This window comes from Engystomops pustulosus, chromosome 9 (assembly GCF_040894005.1).
Source record: "Engystomops pustulosus chromosome 9, aEngPut4.maternal, whole genome shotgun sequence".
NCBI classification, from domain to species: domain Eukaryota; kingdom Metazoa; phylum Chordata; class Amphibia; order Anura; family Leptodactylidae; genus Engystomops; species Engystomops pustulosus.
The window spans coordinates 58452554-58480494 of NC_092419.1; the positions used below are offsets into that span (position 1 = coordinate 58452554).

A 27941-nucleotide genomic window follows, 5' to 3' on the forward strand; every position below is an offset into this window, starting at 1 on the left:
TACTGGAGCAGCTGCGAGAAGCTGCAGAGCCACTGGAGAAGCTCTGGGAATCTGCGGAGGCTGAGGCGCCGCTGGAGTAGCTGGAGGAAGCTGCAAAGGCTTGGGCGCCACTGGAGCAGCTCTGGGAAACTGCGGAGGCTTGGGCACCACTGGAGCAGCTCTGGGAAGCTGCGGAGGCTTGGACGCCGCTGGAGCAGCTCTGGGAAGCTGCAGAGGCTAAGGAACCGCTGGATCAGCTCTGGGAAGCTGCGGAGGCTGAGACGCCGCTGGAGCAGCTCTGGGAAGCTGTGGAGGAGACACTGGGGACATCGGGACCAAGCAGCACAGACGAGGTAGCTGGTACTACAAACCACAGGAGCGGGTAGGTGGCCCTCCAGAAAAATTAAATACATAGAGCAGTGATTTTCAACCAGTGTGCCGTGGCACACTAGTGTGCCGCGACACATGGTCAGGTGTGCCGCGGGGAAAGTTCCCCAAACTATGGTGCCCCCTGTGTTTTGTTTCCCGGCACAAGCTTTGAACCTCGCGGGTCAAAATGACGTCACCGAGGCCAGCGCATCATCCTGAGAGCGGAGAGACTCTCGCATTTGCCCACCGCCAAGGTAATGCCCACCAATAATGCTGACTATATGAGCTTTTGCCTGAGTATATGAACTGTTGGCAGAATACTCAGCATATGAGCTGGTACTTTTAGTAAAATGAGAAATACTATAGTCATGAGGCTGGAGTACTACAAGTACCAGCTCATATGCTGAGTATATGAGCTGGCACTTGTACTCTGGCCTCATGGCCATAGTACTTCTCATTGTACCCCTTTATTTTGCAGTATATGAGCCACATAATAATCAGCACCATATACTAAAAACAGGGAGAAACTGAGAACTGTTGAGGAAGAGCTTCGTGTGTCTTTCCACCATTCCTGCCAGGATATCCCTGTTGAGTTTATCGAAACAGGCCCAGGTTTCACACTGAGTGTGTAAAATAAATTTAGAATCTATATTATTAACTATACGTATAATATGACTGTTTTAGTGTCATTTTGTGCTATTTTGGTTGGTGGTGTGCCCCAGGATTTTCGAAGTATAAAAAGTGTGCCGCGGCTCAAAAAAGGTTGAAAATCACTGACATAGAGTACTATAACTAGAGCCAGTTGGCCCTGGTAAAAAAAAATAGCCAGTTTCCTCTGCTTTAGTGTACAAAGAGGAGGAGAAGCAGGAGAATGAGGAGGAGTGCATACATTATTCATACAGGTGTGTACGCTTATCGGTGATGATGCCACCAGCTGCACTGAAAACCCGCTCTGAAAAACATGCTAGCGGCAGGGCAGGCAAGAACCTCCAAGGCGTACAGCGCCAGTTCGGGCCACATGTCCAGCTTTGAAACCCAGTAGTTGTAGGGAGCTGTGTGATCATTTAGGACAATGGTATGGTCAGCTACGTACTCCCTCACCAACTTTCTGTAAAGATCAGCACTACTCTGCCGAGTCTGGAGACAGGTGACAGTGTCTTGCTGGGATGACATAAAACTGGCAAAGGCTTCGTAAAGAGTACCCGTGCCAGTGCTGGACAAGCTGCCTGCTCGCCTACTCTCCCTCCCTACTTGTCCAGCAGAAGTACGCCCTCTGCCGCTAGCGCTATCAGAAGGGAAATACTGTTTCAGCTTGTGCACCAGGGCCTGCTGGTATTCATGCATTCCCACACTACTTTCCTCTACAGGGATGAGAGTGGAAAGATTTTGCTTGTACCGTGGGTCCAGGAGAGTGAATACCCAGTAATCGGTGCTGGAATAAATTCTTTGAGGGTCATGGGATAGGCAGCCTAGCATGAAATCTGCCATATGCGCCAGAGTCCCAACGCGCAAGAATTCACTCCCCTCACTGGCCTGACTCTCCATTTCCTCCTCCTCCAACTCCTCTTCTTCTGCCCATACACGGTGAACAGTTAAGGACTGAGCAATGATCCCCTCTTCTGTCTCCCCAACATTCTCCTCCTCTTCCTCCTCCACCTCCTCCAATATGCGCTGAGAAACAGACCTGAGGGAATCTTCTTCCCCAGTCTCTTTTGATGAGCTTCCGACTTCATGCTGACCAAGGGTTTTTCAACAGGCCAAGCAGTAGGATGGTTGGGCTGATGATGGCGGCATCACCACTGACAATCTGTGTTGACTCCTCAAAGTTACTCAGCACCTGACAGATATCAGACATCCACGTCCACTGCTCATTGTAGACTTGAGAAAGCTGACTGACCTGACTACCAGTTCTGGTGAAAGTTGACATCTGGCTGTCTACAATCGCTCTGTGATGCTGGTAAACTCTGGATAACATGGTTAATGTTGAATTCCACCTTGTGGGCACGTCGCACAACAGTCGGTGAGGCGGTGAGTCGGTGGGCAGTTGGAGGCGGCGCTGCGCTGCCCTGAGAGTCGCAGCATATGTGGTGTTGACTTTCTGAAATGCGCGCAGATGCGAATCAGACAGATTGGGGTATGTCTTGAGGAACCGCTGAACTATGAGATTTAACACATGGGCCAGGCATGGCACATGTGTCAGTCTGCCGAGTTGCAGAGCCACCACCAGGTTACGGCCGTTGTCACACACAACCATGCCTGGCTTCAGGTTCAGCGGTGCCAGCCACAGATCGGTCTGCGCTGTGATGCCCTGTAATAGCTCTTGGGCGGTGTGCCTTTTATCACCTAGGCTCAGCAGTTTGAGCACCGCCTGCTGTCGCTTAGCGACGGCACTGCTGCTGTGCCTAGAGCTACCGACTGATGGCGCCATGCCCACGGATGGTCATTCGGAGGAGGAGGTGGAGGAGGGGTGGGAGGAGGAGGAAGCATAGTAGGCCTAATAGACCTGGACCGAGGTAGGCCCCGCAATCCTCGGCGTCGGCAGTATATGAGCGGCCCCAGGGTCAGACTCAGTCCCAGCCTCCACCAAGTTAACCCAATGTGCCGTCAGCGATATATAGTGGCCCTGCCCGGCAGCATTCGTCCACGTGTCCATAGTCAGGTGGACCTTTTCAGAAACGGCGTTGTTCAGGGCACGGATGATGTTGTCTGACACGTGCTGGTGCTTGGCTGGGATGGCACATTGAGAAAAGTAGTGGCGGCTGGGGACTGAATAACGAGGGGCAGCCACCGCCATGAGGCTGCGAAAGGCCTCGGTCTCTACCAGCCTATAGGGCAGCATCTCCAGGCTGAGTAATTTAGAGATGTGGACGTTGAGGGCTTGGGCAAAGTGAGTGGGTGCAACTGTATTTCCTCTTGTGCTCCAGCGTCTGGGGTATAGAGAGCTGGACGCTGTGCATGGAGACATTGGTGGACGCTGTGGAGGATCGTGGAGGCAAAGGTGTGGTTTTCGCCCAGGAGGTGTTTGTGCCGGGGTCCTGGGAAGGGGGCTGACTAGTAGAGGCAGCAAATGACACAGTGGTGGACCCGGCTGGAGGTGAACGGCCTTGGTTCCATTGAGTTGGGTATTTAGCATTCATATTCCTGCGCATACTGGTGGTGGTTAAGCTAGTAGTGGTGGAACCTGATACTGGTGTGGCACAGGTTTCTCACCACAGTCCGTCGGTCATCCATTGTTTCTTCAAAGAACCTCCAGACTATGTGAAGCATTTGTCGATGATGCACCAGCTCTGGCCCTGCCTCTCCATCTGGCCCCACCACTGCCTCTTCTAACCTATTCTTGTATAGGACTCGCCTCCGTCTGTCACCTCATCATCCTCCGATCCCTCAGTCTGCTCCCCCCTCGGACTTCCTGCCCTGACAACAACTTCACCACTGTCTGACAACCGTGTCTCCTTATTGTCCGACACCTCTTTACACACTTCTTCCACTACGTCAAGAAGGTCATCATGACCCACAGACCGCGACCAGTGGAAAACCTGGGCATTGGGAAAGAGCTCAGCAGCAACCTGACAAGTGGTTTGTGAGTCTGGCAAGGGTCCAGAAAACAGTTCCTCAGAGTATGCCGCCTCAAATGGCAAATTTTCCTGGGAGGGGGCAGACTGGGGGGAAGGAGGTTGAGGAGCATGAGGAGGGCTCACTTGGGTAACATGGGTGGACCGAGTGGAAGACTGACTGGTGGACAAATGGCTAGAAGCATTGTCCACAATACACGACATCACCTGTTTGAACTGTTCTGGCCTCAACAGTGCTCTACCACGGGTCCCAGTAACTTAAGACATGAAGCTAGGGAGTGTAGCTCTGCGGCGTTCCCCTGCTCCCTCATCAGCAGGTGGTGTCTCACCCCGCCCAGGACCACGGCCCCTGACCCCTGCAGTAGTTGGACGCCCACGCCCTCGTCCTCTACCCCTAACCCTCGGGTTCAACATTTTCAAAATTAAAGTCTATTATATAGACAAAACAGAAAAATTAGCTGTAATTTTTTTTGTGTTTTTTTTTTTTTTTTTTTTAATAGAACAAAACGTGCAGAAGAAATTAGACAGAAACCACAGAAGATGATTGCTATGGCTAGTTTCTAACCTACATTGACAGCACACAAAAGGATTTTGTGCTGTGACTGAGTGTTCATTTTAACTTTTGAAAAACACTAATGTAGCCCTAACAAGGGCTTTTGGGTTCTTGGAGAATCACTCCTGCCTAACAGTAAGGTTCTTGGACAATCACTCCTGCCTAAAAGTAAGGTTCTTGGAGAATCACTCCTGCCTAACAGTAAAGTTCTTGTAGAATCACTCCTGCCTAACAGGATCTACTGGCACCCTAACGCTATCCCTGACCAGCAGCAGCTCTCTACCTAACGGCATCCAGACAGAGAATGATCCGAGCAGCGCGGTCAGGGGCTAGTCTATTCCATGGTCACCTGATCAGGCCAGCCAACCACTGCTATCGACATGTAAGTGGTCCACATGATGCTGGGTGTACTGCAGAGTCTCCTGGTTTGTGATTGGCTCTGTTTCTGGACGCCAAAAATCTAAACGCCGCGAGATTACTTTTTCTCGAGTGGGAAAAATACTCGTCCGAGCACCGAGCAGTTGCGAGTATGCTAATGCTCAAACGAGCATCAAGCTCGGACCAGTATGTTCGCTCATCTCTAGCAACAACCTAAAGGTTGTCTATTGGTTGAATTGGTCATCCACTTCCTCCGAGATGACATCTGACAACCCAAGCCAAGAGTTTGTGTGTTTGTCAGATACAACCCTTAGTTGGCATGGCCCAGAAGCAGGTCAGCGGTGCTTCTGTCCTGTTCATTTCACTCAGCCAGAGATCTACTAGGAGGTCTTAACTCAGCACCACTATACAGCGGGGACAAACTCCTTGAGGACAGTCAGAAGCTGCTTGGCAGTGAAGAGTTGGGGCAGACATCCACTGCTTTGTGCAGTAGGTGGGAAAGTAGAGATGTGGAGTGTGGCATGGGAGGTTATGTTGCACTTGCAAGTAGTCAGGCTGCGCATACTGAGACTATTGAGGAGAATAGCAGAGACAGGGAAACGCAAATCGATCTTGATGTAGCCGATCGCACTTGGGAGCCAGGTGAAGCTAGGGATTTATCATTATTGTCAGGAGAAGAGGGTGTCAGCTTGCGTGTCAGGCAGCAAAGCAGGCAGCAAGTTGCTACTGTGGCCGTGAGTCAGCAGGGTGGCAGAAGTGCGAGGACGGGAACCAAACGGCCGCAGGGTACAAACCCCGCTTCGCAGGTCCAAATAAGCAGTGGCACAGGAGCTCAGCGAGGCAGCATCGTTAGTAGTCACTCAGTGCAGTGTTGGCAGAAAAATCACCACCTCGGTGGTGTGGCAGTTTTTTGTTAAGACACCAGAGGAGCTGGTATATTTATTTGAGTGTGTATATCTAGAATCTGCGGGCATAAAGTGAAGCATGGCCAGGGAGCAAACATTGTCACCACAGACCTGGGTCAACACATGCAGCGTCACTATCCAATGGCCTGGGAGAAAGGTGGTTTAGATGTGGAGGTCCATCCTGCTGCCACAGCAACAGCAGCAGCACCTAGAGGCACACATGCCATTTCAGCCAGCAAGGCTCCAGCACTTCTGCCAAAGGGAGCTCTTTGTCTTTGACATCATCTCCTGGTCCAGATTCTCCTGCTCCTCGCAACGCATGGCAGCAGCAGTCATTGCACGAAGCGATTACAAAGAGACAACTGTATGTGTATGGCCATCCTTAGTTTCATAAGCTGACCGTGCTCCTGTCCAAGTTGTTGGTACTGAAGTCCCTCGCATTCAAATTCGTGGGCTCTGCACACTTCAGAGAACTAATGGCTTGTGCCAAACTGAGGTGGAGAGTTCCAAGCTGAAATATTTTTCTAAAAAGGCAGTGCCAGCCCTTCACAAATATGTAGAACAGAAGGTGGGCCAGTCCTTAAGTTTATCGGTTTCTTCCAAGGTGCATGGCAGCACGGAAGTGTGGAGCTGTAACTATGGTCAGGGCCAGTACATGTGCTTTACAGCCCACTGGGTGAATGTACCTCCGGAGGAGGAAAAAACATGAGGCAGATGATTCAGAAGCACCGTGGCTGTATACAGTGGAGATGGAGGCCGGGAGTCCCTCAGAGTCACTTGCGCAGATGGCCTGCAGCTTGCTGCTTTGCCTAACTATTGACAACGGAATAGTCAACATCTGGCATAGGGATGAGTTTTGGCTATCCCCCCTCATGGACCCTCCCTACGGGTCAAAATTGGGTGACTTTTTTCGAGCTGCCGAGAGGGAGGAACAACTGGCGTACTATATAGAAATACTGTAAAGTAAGTCAGCCGCTGCCTTTGTGCGCCATTGTCCATCCTTTGTCAGGTCTGACCGCTGGTTCCTGGCAGTGATTGCTCACGTACTACTGCCACGGCTGCTGTTGGGAGATGGGAGGGAGGGGTAGGAGCAGTAGCAGCTCCACTCTGTGGACTCCTGCTGCTGCCGCCACCTCCGCAATCTATCATTGTTCCACTCTGTGGCTTACCATGTTGCTATAACCTCCACACACTGCCACCTTTGCTGTTCTTTTTTGGCAAAGACTTAATATTTTCAGGAAAATTGTAATGTATGATGCATTTGGCGTCTCTAATCTTCAAATTCAAATTAAAATTGACTATTTCAACTTCATATTGATTTCAAACTTCGTCATTGTGCCACAATGTGGCCTCCCATGTTGCTGCCAGCTAAAGAATTTATCATCGTGCCACTCTACGCCCTCATGCTGCTGCTGCTGGTGCCACCTTTGCAATTCTCTTTTGGCAAAGATATGATATTTTCAGGAAAACTGTAATGTATGATGCATGTGATGTCTCTAATCTTCAAATTTAAATGGAAAATTTTAACTTTAAAGTCATTTCAAACGTTGCCATTGTGCCACAATGTGGCCTCCCCTGTTGCTGCCAGCTCCAGAATTTGTCATCGTGCCACTCTCTGACTTCATGCTGCTGCCGCCACCTCCACACTATTTCCTTGTGCACTCTGTGGCCTACCAGGTTGCTGCCTCCTCCACACTGTCATTGTGCCACTCTGTGGTCTCCTGCTTCTGCCATCTACATGCTCTGTCATTGTGCCACTCTATGGCCTACCATGTTGCCGCCACCTCCACTCTGTCATTGTGCCACTCTGTGGCCTACAAGGTTGCTGCCACCTCCACACTGTCATTGTGCCACTCTGTGGTCTCCTGCTGCTGCCATCTCCACGCTCTGTCATTGTGCCATTCTGTGGCCTACCATGTTTCCGCCACCTCCATTCTTTCATTGTGCCACTCTGTGGCCTACAAGGTTGCTGCCATCTCCACACTGTCATTGTGCCACTCTGTGGCCTCCTGCTGCTGCCATTTCCACGCTCTGTCATTGTGCCACTCTGTGGCCTACCATGTTTCCGCCACCTCCATAATTTGTCATTGTAACAATCTGTGGCCTATTCATGTTGCTGCCAACACACCGCTGTCACCCTGGAACACCTTGTGATTTCCGTAACGCTGTTTTAACCCTCCACCGCTATATGACGTTGCCACTATGTTTGGTTTCCCCCTTCATTTCATCTGTCAGAAGGAATGAAATATCCAATTTACTGGTCATCTCTGTTTTGGATCCACTCCTGTTTGTTTTTGGCTTTAGCAATACTGATGATAGACTATTGACCGATTGAAAGTGGGCACTCTCCACTCGTTTGGGGGGGGGGGGGGGGGGTTTCTACATATATCCGCGTTTAACAGAACAGGTTCTGTCGTAATCTATGGAATCATCTGTCAGTGTAAAAAGAGTGCACTCTTTGATGTTACAGTGGGATCTTAGCCTTCTGCTCAGTCCTTTCGAGCTGGCACAGACGTTACCTTGTCAGGCTGCAATCCCACTTCCTGTGAAGTTGGCCTCTGTAAGTGCCCATGGAATTGAAGAGTGAAGCAATTCGCCCATCTCTATTCCCCTCCCAACACAACTATTCCCTCATAAAGGTCCACACACAATTTGAAGGTATTAATGAGCCACAGAACCAGTTCAAATTTTGGAACATATAAATTCCCTAGTGTGATAAGTTGACCATTTACGATTCCCTTCAGAAATATGTAGCAACATTCTGGGTCACACAGCTCGGTTAGGAGTTTAAAGGGAAGCTGTCACCAGGGACTTCATTTTCACTAAATACAGACTGTAAAAGCCCATCATACCTGCAATGTAAAAATGCCTCTCTGCCGTTTCTAAGCATTTGCATTACAATATAATTGTGTGTTATAACTTAGGCCCATTCCACACTTGCAAGTGTGATGCGATGAACTCACATCACACTCGCAACGCATGTTGCCGGGAACGCACGGCCCGAATGCTGCACACCGGGAGTGAACTGACATGCTGAGTTCACTCCCAAGGTGCAGTGTTCGGGCCGTGCATTCCCGGCAGCATGCGTTGCGAGTGTGATGCGAGTTCATCGCATCACACTCGCAAGTGTGGAACGGTCCTAACTCTTGCATCCTGACAAAATCCTGGGGAAGTCACAAGGGCTGGACTTTGGTTTGGATGCATTTCAAAAAACAACATGAGACTTGTCTGAGCTGCAAGCTGCCTCCATCTTTGTGCTCCTATACAGCTCTGTCCCTCCCCCACTGATGTCAGCTCACCAGGCTGTGACCTCTGAGAAGGAGCAGGAGGTGGAGCTAGACAGGAGCACAAAGGTGGAGGCCAAGCTCTGAGGAGGAATTAACACAGACAAGGCACATGTTGTTTTTTGAAATGCATGAAAAACCAAAGTCGAGCCCTTCTGACTACCGCAGGATTTTGCCAGGGTGCATCAAGATAACGTCAACTCTCTCTTTTTTTCATTTGCCTCAATATCCAGTGTCCCTTGCATGGCTCGTTCAATCTTTTTACATTTATAGAAATAACTTTAATGCCCCACATACTTCAGGACCATTGTGAGAAATGGAGCTAAACTCATTGTAAGCTTTTGTAACCTTTGGGTTACCCAAAGGAGAAGGTTATGGTTCAGGAGAGAGGGGGGAGGTAAGAGGGGGAATGGAAGAGAAAAACATACATTCATATATTCATACATTTATGCCACTGTATGCTAGCATAAACTGATACAAATTTTCCTCAATGTCTCTGCTGTAGCCAAGTCTGCACTGCGTCCACACCTCGGACGCCGCCCCCCTTAGTGACTGGGACTACTAACAGACAGGTGGACACCGACGAACTTGCAGGGGGTGTTTTTATATCTGTGTGGCAACCTATTAACACTATCACCCAAATTTTACCAATGTTCTCTCCAATCATTTTTCCTTTGACAGTAGATCCAATGGCTGTATCTGATGATTGTATCACCTCATCGCTGGCTCCCTCCAAGTTCTGGGGTCTCCCTGAGGTCATCACTTTTTGCTTTGTTTTTGATTTCCTCCCTGGATATCTGTCTACCTCCCCCTGACTTACTACAGCTACAGGGTGTACTGATACAGGGACAGTGGTTATCAAAGGAGATCTTCCAAGGCCTGGACAGATGGCTCGTACATGTTCTGGAGAACCATATTTAAAACAATTTCGTAAAAGAAGGTTCCACACCAGGAAGAAACCGGGAGGCTTATGATGGTTGAGATGACCATTCTTGAAAGATGCATTAATTACCTTCTGTGAACTTTTCTGATTGGCAGACCGGCTTTCTGTATACCTGTCTGTAAAAAATTACAGAAGTTTTTCTTTTATTATCAATGCCTTTACTTTTTTACCGAGACCTTTTTTAAAAAATTTCTTCTATTTTATTAGACCGGGCACAGTTTACGCGGAATGAACAAAAAACGAAAGAGGAAAGTGAAAGTTACAGAAACAGCACAACCTCAAGTCCAGAAGGTAAATCACAATGAAGAAGGTGGGCAGCAAGCTGAAGTTAAAGCATTGCCATCCAGTGGATCTCAAATTTGCCATACTCTTGGACATAAAGCTGTTATCATGCCAGATACACAGGAGAATCTGCAAGCAAGTAGAGAAGGTAAAACATTGCAAATGCAATTCACATGTTAATATTCTTGCCATTTATGAATTGTTATAGGCCACATGCACACATTTTATGGCTCATGCGAATGGTACCACAAGCTGTAGAGCAGGTCCTTTTCTTGCTCATTTTGCAGCATGGCCATACACTTTAATGGACATTGGCAGGGGAAACTATGCCTCCCACGCCAATATTCACCAGCTGAAATGGGCTGCAAACATTACATATGGCCTTAGGGTGCACACTTATGCTTTATCTTTTAAATAAGGAACAGTACTGTCCTCCCCCCTCAAAGCTACATTTCAGGTGTTCCATACAGGCATCAAGAAACCCTGCAAGTGGGAAACACCATGCATCACTACTGTCTATAGATGGATGTCTCCAGTTTGTCTAAAATTCCTAATTGAGCATATTTCCTACAACATTTTTACCAAAATGTTATTAGATATTTTTATAATTTAAGGTTAAAGAACAACAACAAATTATATAAACTGAACTGAACAACTTTGGCGATGACTAACTACATAACTCAAGGGGAGACAAAGACAGATAAGGCAAAAGATAAGAAAAGAGGGATATAATATTAAAGGGCACCTACCACCACAATTCTACCTATAAAGGTAGAACGGATGGTAAGTGGATGAATGGGACGTGAGGATAGCCCTTTTTTGGGCTAATCCTCACGTCCTGGCTATCTTTAAGTAAACTTTAATGCCTGTATATGCAAATTTTTTTAAGCGGCTACTGGGGCGTGGAGTAGCTGGACATGCGGCTACGTTCCTCCACCTACCATGTAATCTTTGGCGTGCAGCTCCTCGAAGATTGATGGATATCGGGCACAGGTGAATCCCGGAAAGCTCCGAATCAACGTGGGACAACGTGCCACGGGATCGCGAAAGTAAATGAGTCCCAATCAATATCTTTATTTCTTCTTGGATGATAAAAGTATTACAAGTGTAGGGAAGTCAACCTACACCTGTAATGCTTTTATTAGCCAAAATAAAATAAAGATATTGGGGCAGATTTACTTACCCGGGCCATTCTCGATCCAGCGGCGGGTTCTCAGATGCTGATTCCGGTAGTGCACCCGATGTCCACCAGGTGTTGCTGCTCTGAAGTCCATCAAGGTCCCCCGGAGTTCACCAAGCTAGGCTGGGTGCAGGTAAGTGTGTGTCAAGTGACACATTTTGTTAAAGAAATATGGCGGTTTTACCGACGGCCACGCCCCCCTGATTTCCATCGCGTGCATGCCGGCGCCGATTCGCCACAATCCAATCACGTGCGCCAAAAACCTGGGGCAATTCAGGGAAAAACGGTAATATTTGGGAAACACGTTTGTGGGATACAATATTGGGTAGGGAAATAAGGGGGTGTATATCAATGTCGTAAGTGCCCACTGTAGGTGCTGCCAGAGATCAAGGATTTCTCCCCTCACTCAGGATTGGAGAGGAGCAGAGGGCGTCGCTAAGCCAAGTGATGGCTGTTTTCATATATTTGAAAAGGACACATGGAGGAGCTGTTTCCCAAGGGTGGGGGGGGACTGCTCCTTTCCAGCCACTCCCAGGGGACGAGTGCCTAGTCACACAGCAGATGCAAACGAAAGGTACAATATAACATATCTTTTTTTCTGCAAACCTATTTTTTATACAAAAACACTTTGGCAGTGTATGTACTATGCTCTGTGGGGACTGGGGGAGTGCTAAAAATGGGTCTCCTGGTGACAGGTTCCCTTTAAGTTACAAATCTGAAAGTATAACATCCTTTCATAAAGTGAAATGCCCAGTGTCGTTTCAGGCTTAGAGGTTGTGGATCCTCTGAACCACTGTGGATGATGGCACAAGCCACTACCTGGGACTGAAGTACCCCTTGGGTACCTTAGGGGTTGGACTTGCTGCAGCGTGATACCACCAAGTCGTTCCACAGGCGTGACTTGTCCGCAGTGGCAGCCAAGGTCGAGGTACAGAAACGGCAGGCAATCTCGTAGTCGGGGACAGGCAGGAGGTCAGGACAGACAGCACAGGATCGGAGTCAGAAACGTAGCAACAGGTCAGGGCAGGCAGCAAAGGAGCCATGTCAGAAACGGAACCAGGGTCACAACAGGAATTCACAGGAACAGCACAAGGCATCAGAAAGGCTTTCTCTAGGGCGCTAGGCACGAAGATCCAGCAGGGGCTTGCAGGAAGAGGCAGGCTGAAATAGATGTTGCTAAATGGCCAGCGCCAATTAATGGCGCGCTGGCCCTTTAAATTTTGAGAAGTCGCCGCGCACCCTAGCATTCGGGGCCGCGCGCGCACAGTGGAAGGGAGCGAGCCGGGAGAGGTAAGCAGCGCTGGCGGGGGCAGAGAAGCACGGGTGAGCCTGCAACCATATCGCGGGACCACCCGTGACATGTCACTTCTACTTTAGTCATAGAATGGACAGCAGTGTCCATAATGATGCCACACTTCTAAGGGAGAGGGGAGTTAGAGGTTAGCGGCACAGACATTAGGCCAGGTAAGTCGGGATTGTCCATCAATGGGGTAGATCTGGAGCTCTGATCAGGCCAGAGCATTGTAGGGCCTGGAGAGGTGAAAGTCCAGGATCATGGGGCAGTCCACATGAAGAACACCAAAGCATAAACTTAGAGCACATACCTTATTGAGCTCCAGATCCATCTCAACCCAAAGTTTTTAAGTGCTATCATATGTAGATAGGACAAATGTAGAGATGACAGCCATATGATATGAGATCCCTTTTGTTCATTATTAGAACATAGCATCTTATGCGAGGTATGAAGAAGTGCCAGACAAAAAGCTGTACTGTGGGCCAGTCAGTCAAAAAAGGTTTTTTAAAGAGGCATTGGGATGGTATGAAATGTGGACATTCATGGCCAAAAGATTTGAGAATGATACAAATGTTAATTTTTACAAAGTCTACTGCATCAGGTTTTATAATGTCAATTTGCATATACTCCAGAATGTTATAAAGAGTAATCCGCTTAACAGCAATTAATTGCAAAGTCAGTATTTGACTAGAAAATGAACTTTTTCCCCAAAAACACATTTCAACTTCATTTCAGGCTTGCCTTAAAACGAGCTGCTAACATTGTTTCAGTGATTGCTCCATTAACACAGGTGTGGGTGTTGATGAGGACGGGGCTGGAGATCAATATGTCATGATTAAGTAAGAATCTCAGCACTGGACACTTCAAAAGGAGGCTGGTGCTTGGCATCATCATTTCTCTTCTGTTAACCATGGTTATCTCTAAAGAAACATGTGCAGTCAACATTGCACTGCACAAAACTGGCCTAACAGGGAAGAGTATCGCTGCTGGAAAGATTGCACAATCTATCGAATCATCAAGGAATTCAAGGAGAGAGGTTCCATTGTTGCCAAAAAGGCTCCAGGGCACTCAAGAAGGACCAGCAAGCACCAGGACCATCTCTTAAAAGTGTTTCAGCTTCAGAATCGGGCTACTAGCAGTGCAGAGCTTGCTCAGGAATGGCAGCAGGCAGTTGTGAGTGCATCTGCATGCACTGTGAGGTGGAGACTCTTGGAGCAAGGCCTGGTGTCAAGGAGGGCAGCAAAGAAGCCACTTCTCTCCAGAAAAAAAAAAGGGACAGACTGCTATTCTGTAAAAGGTACAGGGAGTGGACTGCTGAGGACTGGGGTAAAGTCATTTTCTCTGATGAATCCCCTTTCCGATTGTTTTGAACATCTGGAAAACAGCTTATTCGGAGAAGACAAGGTGAGCGATAACACCAGTCTTGTCTCATGCCAACTGTAAAGAATCCTGCAACCATTCATGTGGGGGGATGCTTCTCAGCCAAGGGAATCGGCTCTCTCACAGTCTTGCCTAAAAACACATCCATGAATAAAGAATGGTACCCGAATGTCCTCCAAGAGCAACTTCTCCCAAGAGCAGTTTGGTAATCAACAATGCCTTTTCCAGCATGATGGAGCACCTTGCCATAAAGCAAAGGTGATAAGTGGCTCAGGGAACAAACAATAGACATTTTGGGTCCATGGCCTGGAAACTCCCCAGATCTTAATCCCATTGAGAACTTGTGGTCAATTAAGAATAATCCACTAATTATAGATATGCGGTTCACGTTCTGAAATTTGAATAATTTTCTGCCTAAATAGAACGTTTAAAGACAAAAACTTTATTATGTAACAAAAAATGTTAAAACCTGGGCTAACTAAATAGCCGTATCAAATTAAACTGGACTTAGGCTTACCAGTGCGATTCCCCTCAACCCTCTATACGTAATGAGGTGCTCAATAGCCACCAGGGTTAGAGGAGTTCACACTAGACTAAGATACGCCGCCTCAGCTCTACATGTAGATGGGGTAGATCTGGAGCTCAGATCAGGCCAGAGCATTGTAGGGCCTGGAGAGGTGAAAGTCCAGGATCATGGGGCAGTCCACATGAAGAACACCAAAGCATAAACTTAGAGCACATACCTTATTGAGCTCCAGATCCATCTCAACCCAAAGTTTTTAAGTGCTATCATATGTAGATAGGACAAATGTAGAGATGACAGCCATATGATATGAGATCCCTTTTGTTCATTATTAGAACATAGCATCTTATGCGAGGTATGAAGAAGTGCCAGACAAAAAGCTGTACTGTGGGCCAGTCAGTCAAAAAAGGTTTTTTGTAGAGGCATTGGGATGGTATGAAATGTGGACATTCATGGCCAAAAGATTTGAGAATGATACAAATGTTAATTTTTACAAAGTCTACTGCATCAGGTTTTATAATGTCAATTTGCATATACTCCAGAATGTTATAAAGAGTAATCCGCTTAACAGCAATTAATTGCAAAGTCAGTATTTGACTAGAAAATGAACTTTTTCCCCCAAAACACATTTCAACTTCATTTCAGGCTTGCCTTAAAACGAGCTGCTAACATTGTTTCAGTGATTGCTCCATTAACACAGGTGTGGGTGTTGATGAGGACGGGGCTAGAGATCAATATGTCATGATTAAGTAAGAATCTCAGCACTGGACACTTCAAAAGGAGGCTGGTGCTTGGCATCATCATTTCTCTTCTGTTAACCATGGTTATCTCTAAAGAAACATGTGCAGTCAACATTGCACTGCACAAAACTGGCCTAACAGGGAAGAGTATCGCTGCTGGAAAGATTGCACAATCTATCGAATCATCAAGGAATTCAAGGAGAGAGGTTCCATTGTTGCCAAAAAGGCTCCAGGGCACTCAAGAAGGACCATCAAGCACCAGGACCATCTCTTAAAAGTGTTTCAGCTTCAGAATCGGGCTACTAGCAGTGCAGAGCTTGCTCAGGAATGGTAGCAGGCAGTTGTGAGTGCATCTGCATGCACTGTGAGGTGGAGACTCTTGGAGCAAGGCCTGGTGTCAAGGAGGGCAGCAAAGAAGCCACTTCTCTCCAGAAAAAAAAAAGGGGACAGACTGCTATTCTGTAAAAGGTACAGGGAGTGGACTGCTGAGGGCTGGGGTAAAGTCATTTTCTCTGATGAATCCCCTTTCCGATTGGTTTGAACATCTGGAAAACAGCTTATTCAGAGAAGACAAGGTGAGCGATAACACCAGTCTTGTCTCATGCCAACTGTAAAGAATCCTGCAACCATTCATGTGGGGGGATGCTTCTCAGCCAAGGGAATCGGCTCTCTCACAGTCTTGCCTAAAAACACATCCATGAATAAAGAATGGTACCCGAATGTCCTCCAAGAGCAACTTCTCCCAAGAGCAGTTTGGTAATCAACAATGCCTTTTCCAGCATGATGGAGCACCTTGCCATAAAGCAAGGTGATAAGTGGCTCAGGGAACAAACAATAGAAATTTTGGGTCCATGGCCTGGAAACTCCCCAGATCTTAATCCCATTGAGAACTTGTGGTCAATTAAGAATAATCCACTAATTATAGATATGCGGTTCACGTTCAGAAATTTAAATAATTTTCTGCCTAAATAGAACGTTTAAAGACAAAAACTTTATTATGTAACAAAAAATGTTAAAACCTGGGCTAACTAAATAGCCGTATCAAATTAAACTGGACTTAGGCTTACCAGTGCGATTCCCCTCAACCCTCTATACGTAATGAGGTGCTCAATAGCCACCAGGGTTAGAGGAGTTCACACTAGACTAAGATACGCCGCCTCAGCTCTACATGTAGATGGGGTAGATCTGGAGCTCTGATCAGGCCAGAGCATTGTAGGGCCTGGAGAGGTGAAAGTCCAGGATCATGGGGCAGTCCACATGAAGAACACCAAAGCATAAACTTAGAGCACATACCTTATTGAGCTCCAGATCCATCTCAACCCAAAGTTTTTAAGTGCTATCATATGTAGATAGGACAAATGTAGAGATGACAGCCATATGATATGAGTTCCCTTTTGTTCATTATTAGAACATAGCATCTTATGCGAGGTATGAAGAAGTGCCAGACAAAAAGCTGTACTGTGGGCCAGTCAGTCAAAAAAGGTTTTTTGTAGAGGCACTGGGATGGTATGAAATGTGGACATTCATGGCCAAAAGATTTGAGAATGATACAAATGTTAATTTTTACAAAGTCTACTGCATCAGGTTTTATAATGTCAATTTGCATATACTCCAGAATGTTATAAAGAGTAATCCGCTTAACAGCAATTAATTGCAAAGTCAGTATTTGACTAGAAAATGAACTTTTTCCCCCAAAACACATTTCAACTTCATTTCAGGCTTGCCTTAAAACGAGCTGCTAACATTGTTTCAGTGATTGCTCCATTAACACAGGTGTGGGTGTTGATGAGGACGGGGCTGGAGATCAATATGTCATGATTAAGTAAGAATCTCAGCACTGGACACTTCAAAAGGAGGCTAGTGCTTGGCATCATCATTAGAGATGAGCGAACATGCTCGTCCGAGCTTGATGCTCGGTCGAGCATTAGGGTACTCGAAACTGCTCGTTGCTCGGACGAATACTTCGCCCGCTCGAGAAAATGGCAGCTCCCGCCGTTTTGCTTTTTGGCGGCCAGAAACAGAGCCAATCACAAGCCAGGAGACTCTGCACTCCACCCAGCATGACGTGGTACCCTTACACGTCGATAGCAGTGGTTGGCTGGCCAGATCAGGTGACCCTGGGATAGACTAGCCGCTGCCCGCGCTGCTCGGATCATTCTGTGTCTGGATGCCGCTAGGGAGAGAGCTGCTGCTGGTCAGGGAAAGCGTTAGGGTGTTCTATTAGCTTACTGTTAGGCAGGAGTGATTCTCAAAGAACCCAACAGCCCTTCTTAGGGCTACAATAACGTTCTACTTTTTTTATTTTAATTTGCATCTAGTACCATTTTGTGAGGAATTAGCAGGGGGACTTGCTACCGTTGTGTTTAGCTCTTAGTGGCACACATATCCATAGCAAAGACCGAAGTGGGAAAATTTAGTAGGGGTTGGATTTCAATTAGGCACTAACTCAGTGTCATCTCATCTGGCATAGTAGTGTGCTTTGATACTTGGCTAGAAAATAGCCATAGGAGAATACAAAGAGCTTACTTACGCATACAGTAGCGTTCTATATATTTGATTTCTGGTTGATCTGCTGGTGGCTGTACTTTCTGCAGTGCATGTACTAGCCAATTCTGAGCAATTTGTAGTGAGACTTGCGACCGCTGTGTTCTGCGCTTAGTGACGCACATATCCATAGCAAAGACCGAAGTGGGAAAATTTAGTAGGGGTTGGATTTCAATTAGGCACTAACTCAGTGTCATCTCATCTGGCATAGTAGTGTGCTTTGATACTTGGCTAGAAAATAGCCATAGGAGAATACAAAGAGCTTACTTACGCATACAGTAGCGTTCTATATATTTGATTTCTGGTTGATCTGCTGGTGGCTGTACTTTCTGCAGTGCATGTACTAGCCAATTCTGAGCAATTTGTAGTGAGACTTGCGACCGCTGTGTTCTGCGCTTAGTGACGCACATATCCATAGCAAAGACCGAAGTGGGAAAATTTAGTAGGGGTTGGATTTCAATTAGGCACTAACTCAGTGTCATCTCATCTGGCATAGTAGTGTGCTTTGATACTTGGCTAGAAAATAGCCATAGGAGAATACAAAGAGCTTACTTACGCATACAGTAGCGTTCTATATATTTGATTTCTGGTTGATCTGCTGGTGGCTGTACTTTCTGCAGTGCATGTACTAGCCAATTCTGAGCAATTTGTAGTGAGACTTGCGACCGCTGTGTTCTGCGCTTAGTGACGCACATATCCATAGCAAAGACCGAAGTGGGAAAATTTAGTAGGGGTTGGATTTCAATTAGGCACTAACTCAGTGTCATCTCATCTGGCATAGTAGTGTGCTTTGATACTTGGCTAGAAAATAGCCATAGGAGAATACAAAGAGCTTACTTACGCATACAGTAGCGTTCTATATATTTGATTTCTGGTTGATCTGCTGGTGGCTGTACTTTCTGCAGTGCATGTACTAGCCAATTCTGAGCAATTTGTAGTGAGACTTGCGACCGCTGTGTTCTACGCATAGTGACGCACATATCCATAGCAAAGACCGAAGTGGGAAAATTTAGTAGGGGTTGGATTTCAATTAGGCACTAACTCAGTGTCATCTCATCTGGCATAGTAGTGTGCTTTGATACTTGGCTAGAAAATAGCCATAGGAGAATACAAAGAGCTTACTTACGCATACAGTAGCGTTCTATATATTTGATTTCTGGTTGATCTGCTGGTGGCTGTACTTTCTGCAGTGCATGTACTAGCCAATTCTGAGCAATTTGTAGTGAGACTTGCGACCGCTGTGTTCTGCGCTTAGTGACGCACATATCCATAGCAAAGACCGAAGTGGGAAAATTTAGTAGGGGTTGGATTTCAATTAGGCACTAACTCAGTGTCATCTCATCTGGCATAGTAGTGTGCTTTGATACTTGGCTAGAAAATAGCCATAGGAGAATACAAAGAGCTTACTTACGCATACAGTAGCGTTCTATATATTTGATTTCTGGTTGATCTGCTGGTGGCTGTACTTTCTGCAGTGCATGTACTAGCCAATTCTGAGCAATTTGTAGTGAGACTTGCGACCGCTGTGTTCTGCGCTTAGTGACGCACATATCCATAGCAAAGACCGAAGTGGGAAAATTTAGTAGGGGTTGGATTTCAATTAGGCACTAACTCAGTGTCATCTCATCTGGCATAGTAGTGTGCTTTGATACTTGGCTAGAAAATAGCCATAGGAGAATACAAAGAGCTTACTTACGCATACAGTAGCGTTCTATATATTTGATTTCTGGTTGATCTGCTGGTGGCTGTACTTTCTGCAGTGCATGTACTAGCCAATTCTGAGCAATTTGTAGTGAGACTTGCGACCGCTGTGTTCTGCGCTTAGTGACGCACATATCCATAGCAAAGACCGAAGTGGGAAAATTTAGTAGGGGTTGGATTTCAATTAGGCACTAACTCAGTGTCATCTCATCTGGCATAGTAGTGTGCTTTGATACTTGGCTAGAAAATAGCCATAGGAGAATACAAAGAGCTTACTTACGCATACAGTAGCGTTCTATATATTTGATTTCTGGTTGATCTGCTGGTGGCTGTACTTTCTGCAGTGCATGTACTAGCCAATTCTGAGCAATTTGTAGTGAGACTTGCGACCGCTGTGTTCTGCGCTTAGTGACGCACATATCCATAGCAAAGACCGAAGTGGGAAAATTTAGTAGGGGTTGGATTTCAATTAGGCACTAACTCAGTGTCATCTCATCTGGCATAGTAGTGTGCTTTGATACTTGGCTAGAAAATAGCCATAGCAATAGGATAGCATTGTTTGGTTTTAAAAACTCAAAAAAAAACAAAAAACACAAAAAAAAAAAAAAAACACAAAAAAAAACAAAAAAAAGTAAAAAAAAAAATAAAGTTATAACTCTCATTTTAAAAATGTTTAACCCGAGGGCTAGGGGTAGAGGACGAGGGCGGGGACGTGGGCGTCCAACTACTGCAGGGGTCAGAGGCCGTGGTCCTGGGCGGGGTGAGACACCACCTGCTGATGAGGGAGCAGGGGAACGCCGCAGAGCTACACTCCCTAGGTTCATGTCTGAAGTTACTGGGACTCGTGGTAGAGCACTGTTGAGGCCAGAACAGTGCGAACAGGTGATGTCGTGGATTGCTGACAATGCTTCGAGCAATTTGTCCACCACCAGTCAGTCTTCCACGCAGTCCACCCATGTCACCGAAATCGCCACTCCTCCAGCTCCTGCACCTCAGCCTCCTCCCCCCCAGTCTGCCCCCTCCCAGGAAAATTTGGCATTTGAACCGGCATACTCTGAGGAACTGTTTTCTGGACCCTTCCCACAGTCACAAACCACTTGTCCGGTTGCTGCTGAGCAATTTTCCGATGCCCAGGTTTTCCAACAGTCACAGTCTGTGGGTGATGATGACCTTCTTGACGTAGTGGAAGTGTGTAAAGAGGTGTCCGACGATGAGGAGACACGGTTGTCAGACAGTGGGGAAGTTGTTGTCAGGGCAGGAAGTCCGAGGGGGGAGCAGACTGAGGGATCGGAGGATGATGAGGTGACAGATCCAAGCTGGGTTGAGAGGCCGGGTGAACACAGTGCTTCTGAGACGGAGGAGAGTCCTCGACCAGAACAGGTTGGAAGAGGCAGTGGTGGGGCCAGACGGAGAGGCAGGGCCAGAGCTGGTGCATCAGCGCCAAATGTGTCAACTAGTGAAGCATCTTGTGGCGAGGGCTCCTGCGGCGAGGGCTAGATCTTCAGAAGTCTGGAGGTTCTTTAAGGAAACACCGGATGACCGACGGACTGTGGTGTGCAACATTTGCCAAACCAGGCTCAGCAGGGGTTCCACCACTACTAGCTTAACTACCACCAGTATGCGCAGGCATATGAATGCTAAACACCCCACTCAGTGGCAACAAGCCCGTTCACCTCCGGCCGTGCACACCACTGCTCCTTCCCCTGTGTCAGCTGCTAGTCAGCCCCCTGCCCAGGACCCTGCCACAAAAACCCCATCGTCGCCTCCACGATCCTCCACAGCATCCACCAGCGTTCAGCTCTCCATACCCCAGACGCTGGAGCGGAAACGCAAATATAGTGCAACCCACCCGCACGCCCAAGCCCTTAATGTGCACATCTCCAGATTGCTTAGCCTGGAGATGCTGCCCTATAGGCTAGTAGAGACCGAGGCCTTTCGCAACCTCATGGCGGCGGCCGCCCCTCGGTATTCGGTCCCCAGCCGCCACTACTTTTCCCGATGTGCCGTCCCAGCCCTGCACCAGCACGTGTCAGACAACATCATCCGTGCCCTGACCAACGCCGTTTCTGACAAGGTCCACCTGACCACGGACACGTGGACGAGTGCTGCCGGGCAGGGCCACTATATATCGCTGACGGCACATTGGGTTAACTTGGTGGAGGCTGGGACCGAGTCTGACACTGGGGCTGCTCATATACTGCCGACGCCGAGGATTGCGGGGCCTACCTCGGTCCAGGTGTTTCAGGCCTACTATGCCTCCTCCTCCTCCCACCCCTCCTCCACCTCCTCCTCCGAACTACCATCCGTGGGCACGGCGCCATCAGTCGGTAGCTCTAGGCACAGCAGCAGTGCCGTCGCTAAGCGACAGCAGGCGGTGCTCAAACTGCTGAGCCTAGGCGACAAAAGGCACACCGCCCAAGAGCTATTACAGGGCATCACGGCGCAGACTGATCTGTGGCTGGCACCGCTGAACCTCAAGCCGGGAATGGTTGTGTGTGACAACGGCCGTAACCTGGTGGCGGCTCTGCAACTCGGCAGACTGACACATGTGCCATGCCTGGCCCATGTGTTAAATGTGATAGTTCAGCGTTTCCTCAAGACATACCCCAATCTGTCTGATTTGCTCACGAAGGTGCGCCGCATCTGTGCGCATTTCAGGAAGTCCAGCCCAGATGCTGCCACTCTCAGGGCAGCGCAGCGCCGCCTCCAACTGCCCGCTCACCGACTGTTGTGCGACGTGCCCACGAGGTGGAATTCAACACTGACCATGTTATCCAGAGTTTACCAGCAGCGCAGAGCGATTGTAGACTGCCAGATGTCAACTTCCACCAGAACTGGTAGTCAGGTCAGTCAGCTTCCTCAAGTCTACAATGAGGAGTGGACGTGGATGTCTGATATCTGTCAGGTGCTGAGTAACTTTGAGGAGTCAACACAGATGGTCAGTGGCGATGCCGCCATCATCAGCCTCACCATCCCGCTGCTTGGCCTGTTGAAAAACTCTCTGGTCAGCATGAAGTCGGAAGCTTTGCGCTCGTCACAAGAGACAGGGGAAGAATATTCCCTTGTTGATAGCCAAAGCACCCTCAGGTCTGTTTCTCAGCGCATATCGGAGGAGGTGGAGGTGGAGGAGGATGAGGAGGAAGAGGAGGAGAATGTTGGTGAGACACAAGAGGGGACCATTGTTGAGTCCTTTACTGTTCAGCGTGTATGGGCAGAAGAAGAGGAGTTGGAGGAGTTGGAGGAGGAGGAAATGGACAGTCAGGCCAGTGAGGGGAGTGAATTCTTACGCGTTCTTACGGTACTCTGGCGCATATGGCAGATTTCATGCTAGGCTGCCTATCCCGTGACCCTCGCGTTCAAAGAATTTATTCCAGCACCGATTACTGGGTGTTCACTCTCCTGGACCCACGGTACAAGCAAAATCTTTCCACTCTCATCCCTGCAGAGGAAAGGAGTGTGAGAATGCATGAATACCAGCAGGCCCTGGTGCACAAGCTGAAACAGTATTTCCCTTCTGACAGCGCTAGCGGCAGAGTGCGTAGTTCTGCGGGACAAGTAGCGAGGGAGAGTAGGCGAGCAGGCAGCTTGTCCAGCACTGGCAAGGGTACGCTTTACAAGGCTTTTGCCAGCTTTATGTCACCCCAGCAAGACACTGTCACCTGTCCCCAGTCTCGGCAGAGTAGGGCTGATCTTTACAGAAAGATGGTGAGGGAGTACGTAGCTGACCATACCATCGTCCTAAATGATCACACAGCTCCCTACAACTACTGGGTTTCAAAGCTGGACATGTGGCACGAACTGGCGCTGTACGCCTTGGAGGTTCTTGCCTGCCCTGCCGCTAGCGTCTTGTCCGAGCGGGTTTTCAGTGCAGCTGGTGGCATCATCACCGATAAGCGTACACGCCTGTCGACTGACAGCGCTGACAGGCTGACGCTTATTAAAATGAATAAAGGCTGGATTTCTCAGAATTTCCAATCTCCACCAGGTGAAGGAAGCTCAACCTGAATAATTGATCCACTCCTCCTCCTCCTCATTTTCCTCCTTCTCCTCCTCTTTGTACAGTAAAGCAGAGGAAAATGGCTATTTTTTGACAGGGCCCACTGGCTCTTGCTATAGTACTTCATGCATTTAATTTTTCTGGAGGGCCACCTACCCGGTCCTCTGTTTGAAACAATTTTTGTGAGTGCCACATACAGGCACTCAATCTATTCCATTTTACTGCAGGGCCACCTACCTGCTCCTCTGGTTTGAAACATTTTTGGGACTGCCACATACAGGCACTCAATCTATTCCATTTTACTGGAGGGCCACCTACCTGCTCCTCTGGTTTGAAAAATTTTTGGGACTGCCACATACAGGCACTCAATCTATTCCATTTTACTGCAGGGCCACCTACCTGCTCCTCTGGTTTGAAACATTTTTGGGACTGCCACATACAGGCACTCAATCTATTCCATTTTACTGCAGGGCCACCTACCTGCTCCTCTGGTTTGAAACATTTTTGGGACTGCCACATACAGGCACTCAATCTATTCCATTTTACTGGAGGGCCACCTACCTGCTCCTCTGGTTTGAAAAATTTTTGGGACTGCCACATACAGGCACTCAATCTATTCCATTTTACTGCAGGGCCACCTACCTGCTCCTCTGGTTTGAAACATTTTTGGGACTGCCACATACAGGCACTCAATCTATTCCATTTTACTGGAGGGCCACCTACCTGCTCCTCTGGTTTGAAAAATGTTTGGGACTGCCACATACAGGCACTATCCAAATTAAATTGTCTCCATAGCAGCCTCCACACGTTGTCTCCATTGCTACCTCCAGAAGTCGTCCATATAGCTGCCTCCATACATCGTCCCTTTATCAAACGAGGTGTGTCAGGCAGAAATTTGGGTTGTTTTCATGGATTCCACATCAAAGTTGTTAACTTTGTCGCCACCCTGCTGTGTTATCCACAAAATATACTGGCAAACTTTTACCATTTAGGGATATTATTTCAGCGCTTCTTGCGCATCTGTTTACATTCCCCTCACCCGGCATATCCTAAACTTATAAGAACGCTACTACACTTGATCTTATACAAAAGGTTCTTAGAAGTGCTGTTTGGGGAGTAGCCTAGAGACAGGGGCTTGAATTGGCGAAAGCTCGCCTGGCAGCGGAGCGCCAGCTCCATGCGCATCATGCGCTTCTTGCGCATCTGTTTACATTCCCCTCACCCGGCATATCCTAAACTTATAAGAACGCTACTACACTTGATCTTATACAAAAGGTTCTTAGAAGTGCTGTTTGGGGAGTAGCCTAGAGACAGGGGCTTGAATTGGCGAAAGCTCGCCTGGCAGCGGAGCGCCAGCTCCATGCGCATCATGCGCTTCTTGCGCATCTGTTTACATTCCCCTCACCCGCCATATCCCAAACTTATAAGAACGCTACTACACTTAACTTGGTGCAGGCTGGGACCGAGTCTGACCCTGGGGCTGGTCATATACTGCCGACGCAGAGAATTGCGGGGCCTACCTCGGTCCAGGTCTCAAAGGCCTACTATACCTCCTCCCACCCCTCCTCCACCTCCTCCTCCTCCGAATTACCATCCGTGGCCATGGCGCCATCAGTCGGTAGCTCTAGGCACAGCAGCAGTGCCGTCGCTAAGCGACAGCAGGCGGTGCTGAAACTGCTGAGCCTAGGCGATAAAAGGCACACCGCCCAAGAGCTATTACAGGGCATTCCACATCAAAGTTGTTAACTTTGTCGCCACCCTGCTGTGTAATCCACAAAATATACTTGCAAACTTTTACCATTTAGGGATATTATTTCAGCGCTTCTTGCGCATCTGTTTACATTCCCCTCACCCGCCATATCCTAAACTTATAAGAACGCTACTACACTTGATCTTATACAAAAGGTTCTTAGAAGTGCTGTTTGGGGAGTAGCCTAGAGACAGGGGCTTGGATTGGCAAAAGCTCGCCTGGCTGCAGAGCGCCAGCTCCATCCCAAGATCCAACTAACATAGTTGCAGCACCTTTAATCTACTACTAGTTCACTGCCTCCATAATAATAATAATAATAATCTTTATTTATATAGCGCCATCATATTCCGTAGCGCTTTACAAATCATAGGAAACAAATACAAATGTATTGTAACAGAGCACAACATTTGTATGGAACAACAGGAGTGAGGTCCCTGCTCGCCAGAGCTTACGGTTTATGAAGATGATGGGGTAACACGAGGTAAAAGAATATTTAACGGTCAAGCCATTCTTCTTAGGGAATAGAACAAAATATAATAAATGGAATTGCTGTCGCTTGAACCACTCAGCCGTCATCTTATATACCAGGTCCAGGGTGAATGGGACTGCAGAGAAGTCTGGTGCCTGTTGGTTGCTGGATAACAGATGGGAGGACGACACAGGACGGGTTAGTAGAAGAGTTAAAACTTCATGCAGTTAATGAGTGTTATAGGCTTGCCTAAAGAAATGGGTTTTAAGAGCACGTTTGAAACTTTGGAGGTTAGGTATTAGTCTGATAGTCCATGGCAGAGCATTCCATAGAATTGGTGCAGCTCTAGAGAAGTCTTGGAGACGCGAGTGGGAGGTCCGCACTAGGGTAGAGGTTAATCTAAGATCACTGGCGGATCTAAGAGCACGGGTTGGGCGATAGACTGAGATAAGAGAGGAGAGGTAGGGGGGTGCAGCATTATACAGAGCTTTATGGATGAGGGTTATTATTATTTTAAACTGTATTCGAAAGGAGACTGGCAGCCAGTGCAGCGACTGGCATGAACTGTAAGCATACATGGTCCCCTTATCAAACGAGCTGTGTCAGGCAGAATTTTGGGTTGTTTTCATGGCTTCCATGTTAACTTTGTCGCCACCCTGCTGTGTAATCCACAAAATATACTGGCAAACTTTTATCATGTAACGATATTATTTGAGCGCTTCTTGCTCACCTCCTTTGGTTCCTCTCTGACACCCATTGGTTTGAAGCCTGAGTCCAATTAGGGTATGTCGCCATGCCACTCTCTAGCCTGCTGCCGCTGCCTCTGCCTCTGCATGCCGTCCCCTATAGTGTCAGGGTCAATTATTGGATGTTTTACATGCTATCTAGCTTCATTCTGTCACTCTGTCATGGCCATGCTGTTGCCCATAATTTCGGCATAATGGTGCGATTAAGCAGCCTCAGAGGCATCCATGCATGCTGCCCCTGCTGTTTCCTGTCCATTTCCGTGGTGTTTCCATCCTTTTCTGAGGTTCCCAGGTGTTTGGCCAAGCTTCCCTGTGCAGAGCCTTGGTCCCCTTGAAAAATGCTCGAGTCTCCCATTGACTTCAATGGGGTTCGTTATTCGAGACGAGCACTCGAGCATCGGGAAAAGTTCGTCTCGAATAACGAGTACCCGAGCATTTTAGTGTTCGCTCATCTCTAATCATCATTTCTCTTCTTTTAACCATGGTTATCTCTAAAGAAACATGTGCAGTCAACATTGCACTGCACAAAACTGGCCTAACAGGGAAGAGTATCGCTGCTGGAAAGATTGCACAATCTATCGAATCATCAAGGAATTCAAGGAGAGAGGTTCCATTGTTGCCAAAAAGGCTCCAGGGCACTCAAGAAGGACCATCAAGCACCAGGACCATCTCTTAAAAGTGTTTCAGCTTCAGAATCGGGCTACTAGCAGTGCAGAGCTTGCTCAGGAATGGCAGCAGGCAGTTGTGAGTGCATCTGCATGCACTGTGAGGTGGAGACTCTTGGAGCAAGGCCTGGTGTCAAGGAGGGCAGCAAAGAAGCCACTTCTCTCCAGAAAAAAAAAGGGACAGACTGCTATTCTGTAAAAGGTACAGGGAGTGGACTGCTGAGGACTGGGGTAAAGTCATTTTCTCTGATGAATCCCCTTTCCGATTGTTTTGAACATCTGGAAAACAGCTTATTCGGAGAAGACAAGGTGAGCGATAACACCAGTCTTGTCTCATGCCAACTGTAAAGAATCCTGCAACCATTCATGTGGGGGGATGCTTCTCAGCCAAGGGAATCGGCTCTCTCACAGTCTTGCCTAAAAACACATCAATGAATAAAGAATGGTACCCGAATGTCCTCCAAGAGCAACTTCTCCCAAGAGCAGTTTGGTAATCAACAATGCCTTTTCCAGCATGATGGAGCACCTTGCCATAAAGCAAAGGTGATAAGTGGCTCAGGGAACAAACAATAGAAATTTTGGGTCCATGGCCTGGAAACTCCCCAGATCTTAATCCCATTGAGAACTTGTGTCAATTAAGAATAATCCACTAATTATAGATATGCGGTTCACGTTCTGAAATTTGAA

General features: G+C 47.7%; 1 protein-coding gene across 3 annotated transcripts in view; it reads left to right on the plus strand.

Moving 5' to 3' along the window:
• ARL13A (ARF like GTPase 13A) overlaps window positions 1–27941 on the plus strand; it is a 213787-nt gene that overhangs the window by 115098 nt on the left and 70748 nt on the right. For all 3 annotated transcript variants that reach the window (XM_072123469.1, XM_072123471.1, XM_072123470.1), the window contains one exon: window positions 10191–10413. In XM_072123469.1, the coding sequence (XP_071979570.1) occupies window positions 10191–10413 (223 nt within the window). The remainder of the gene's footprint in view (window positions 1–10190; window positions 10414–27941) is intronic.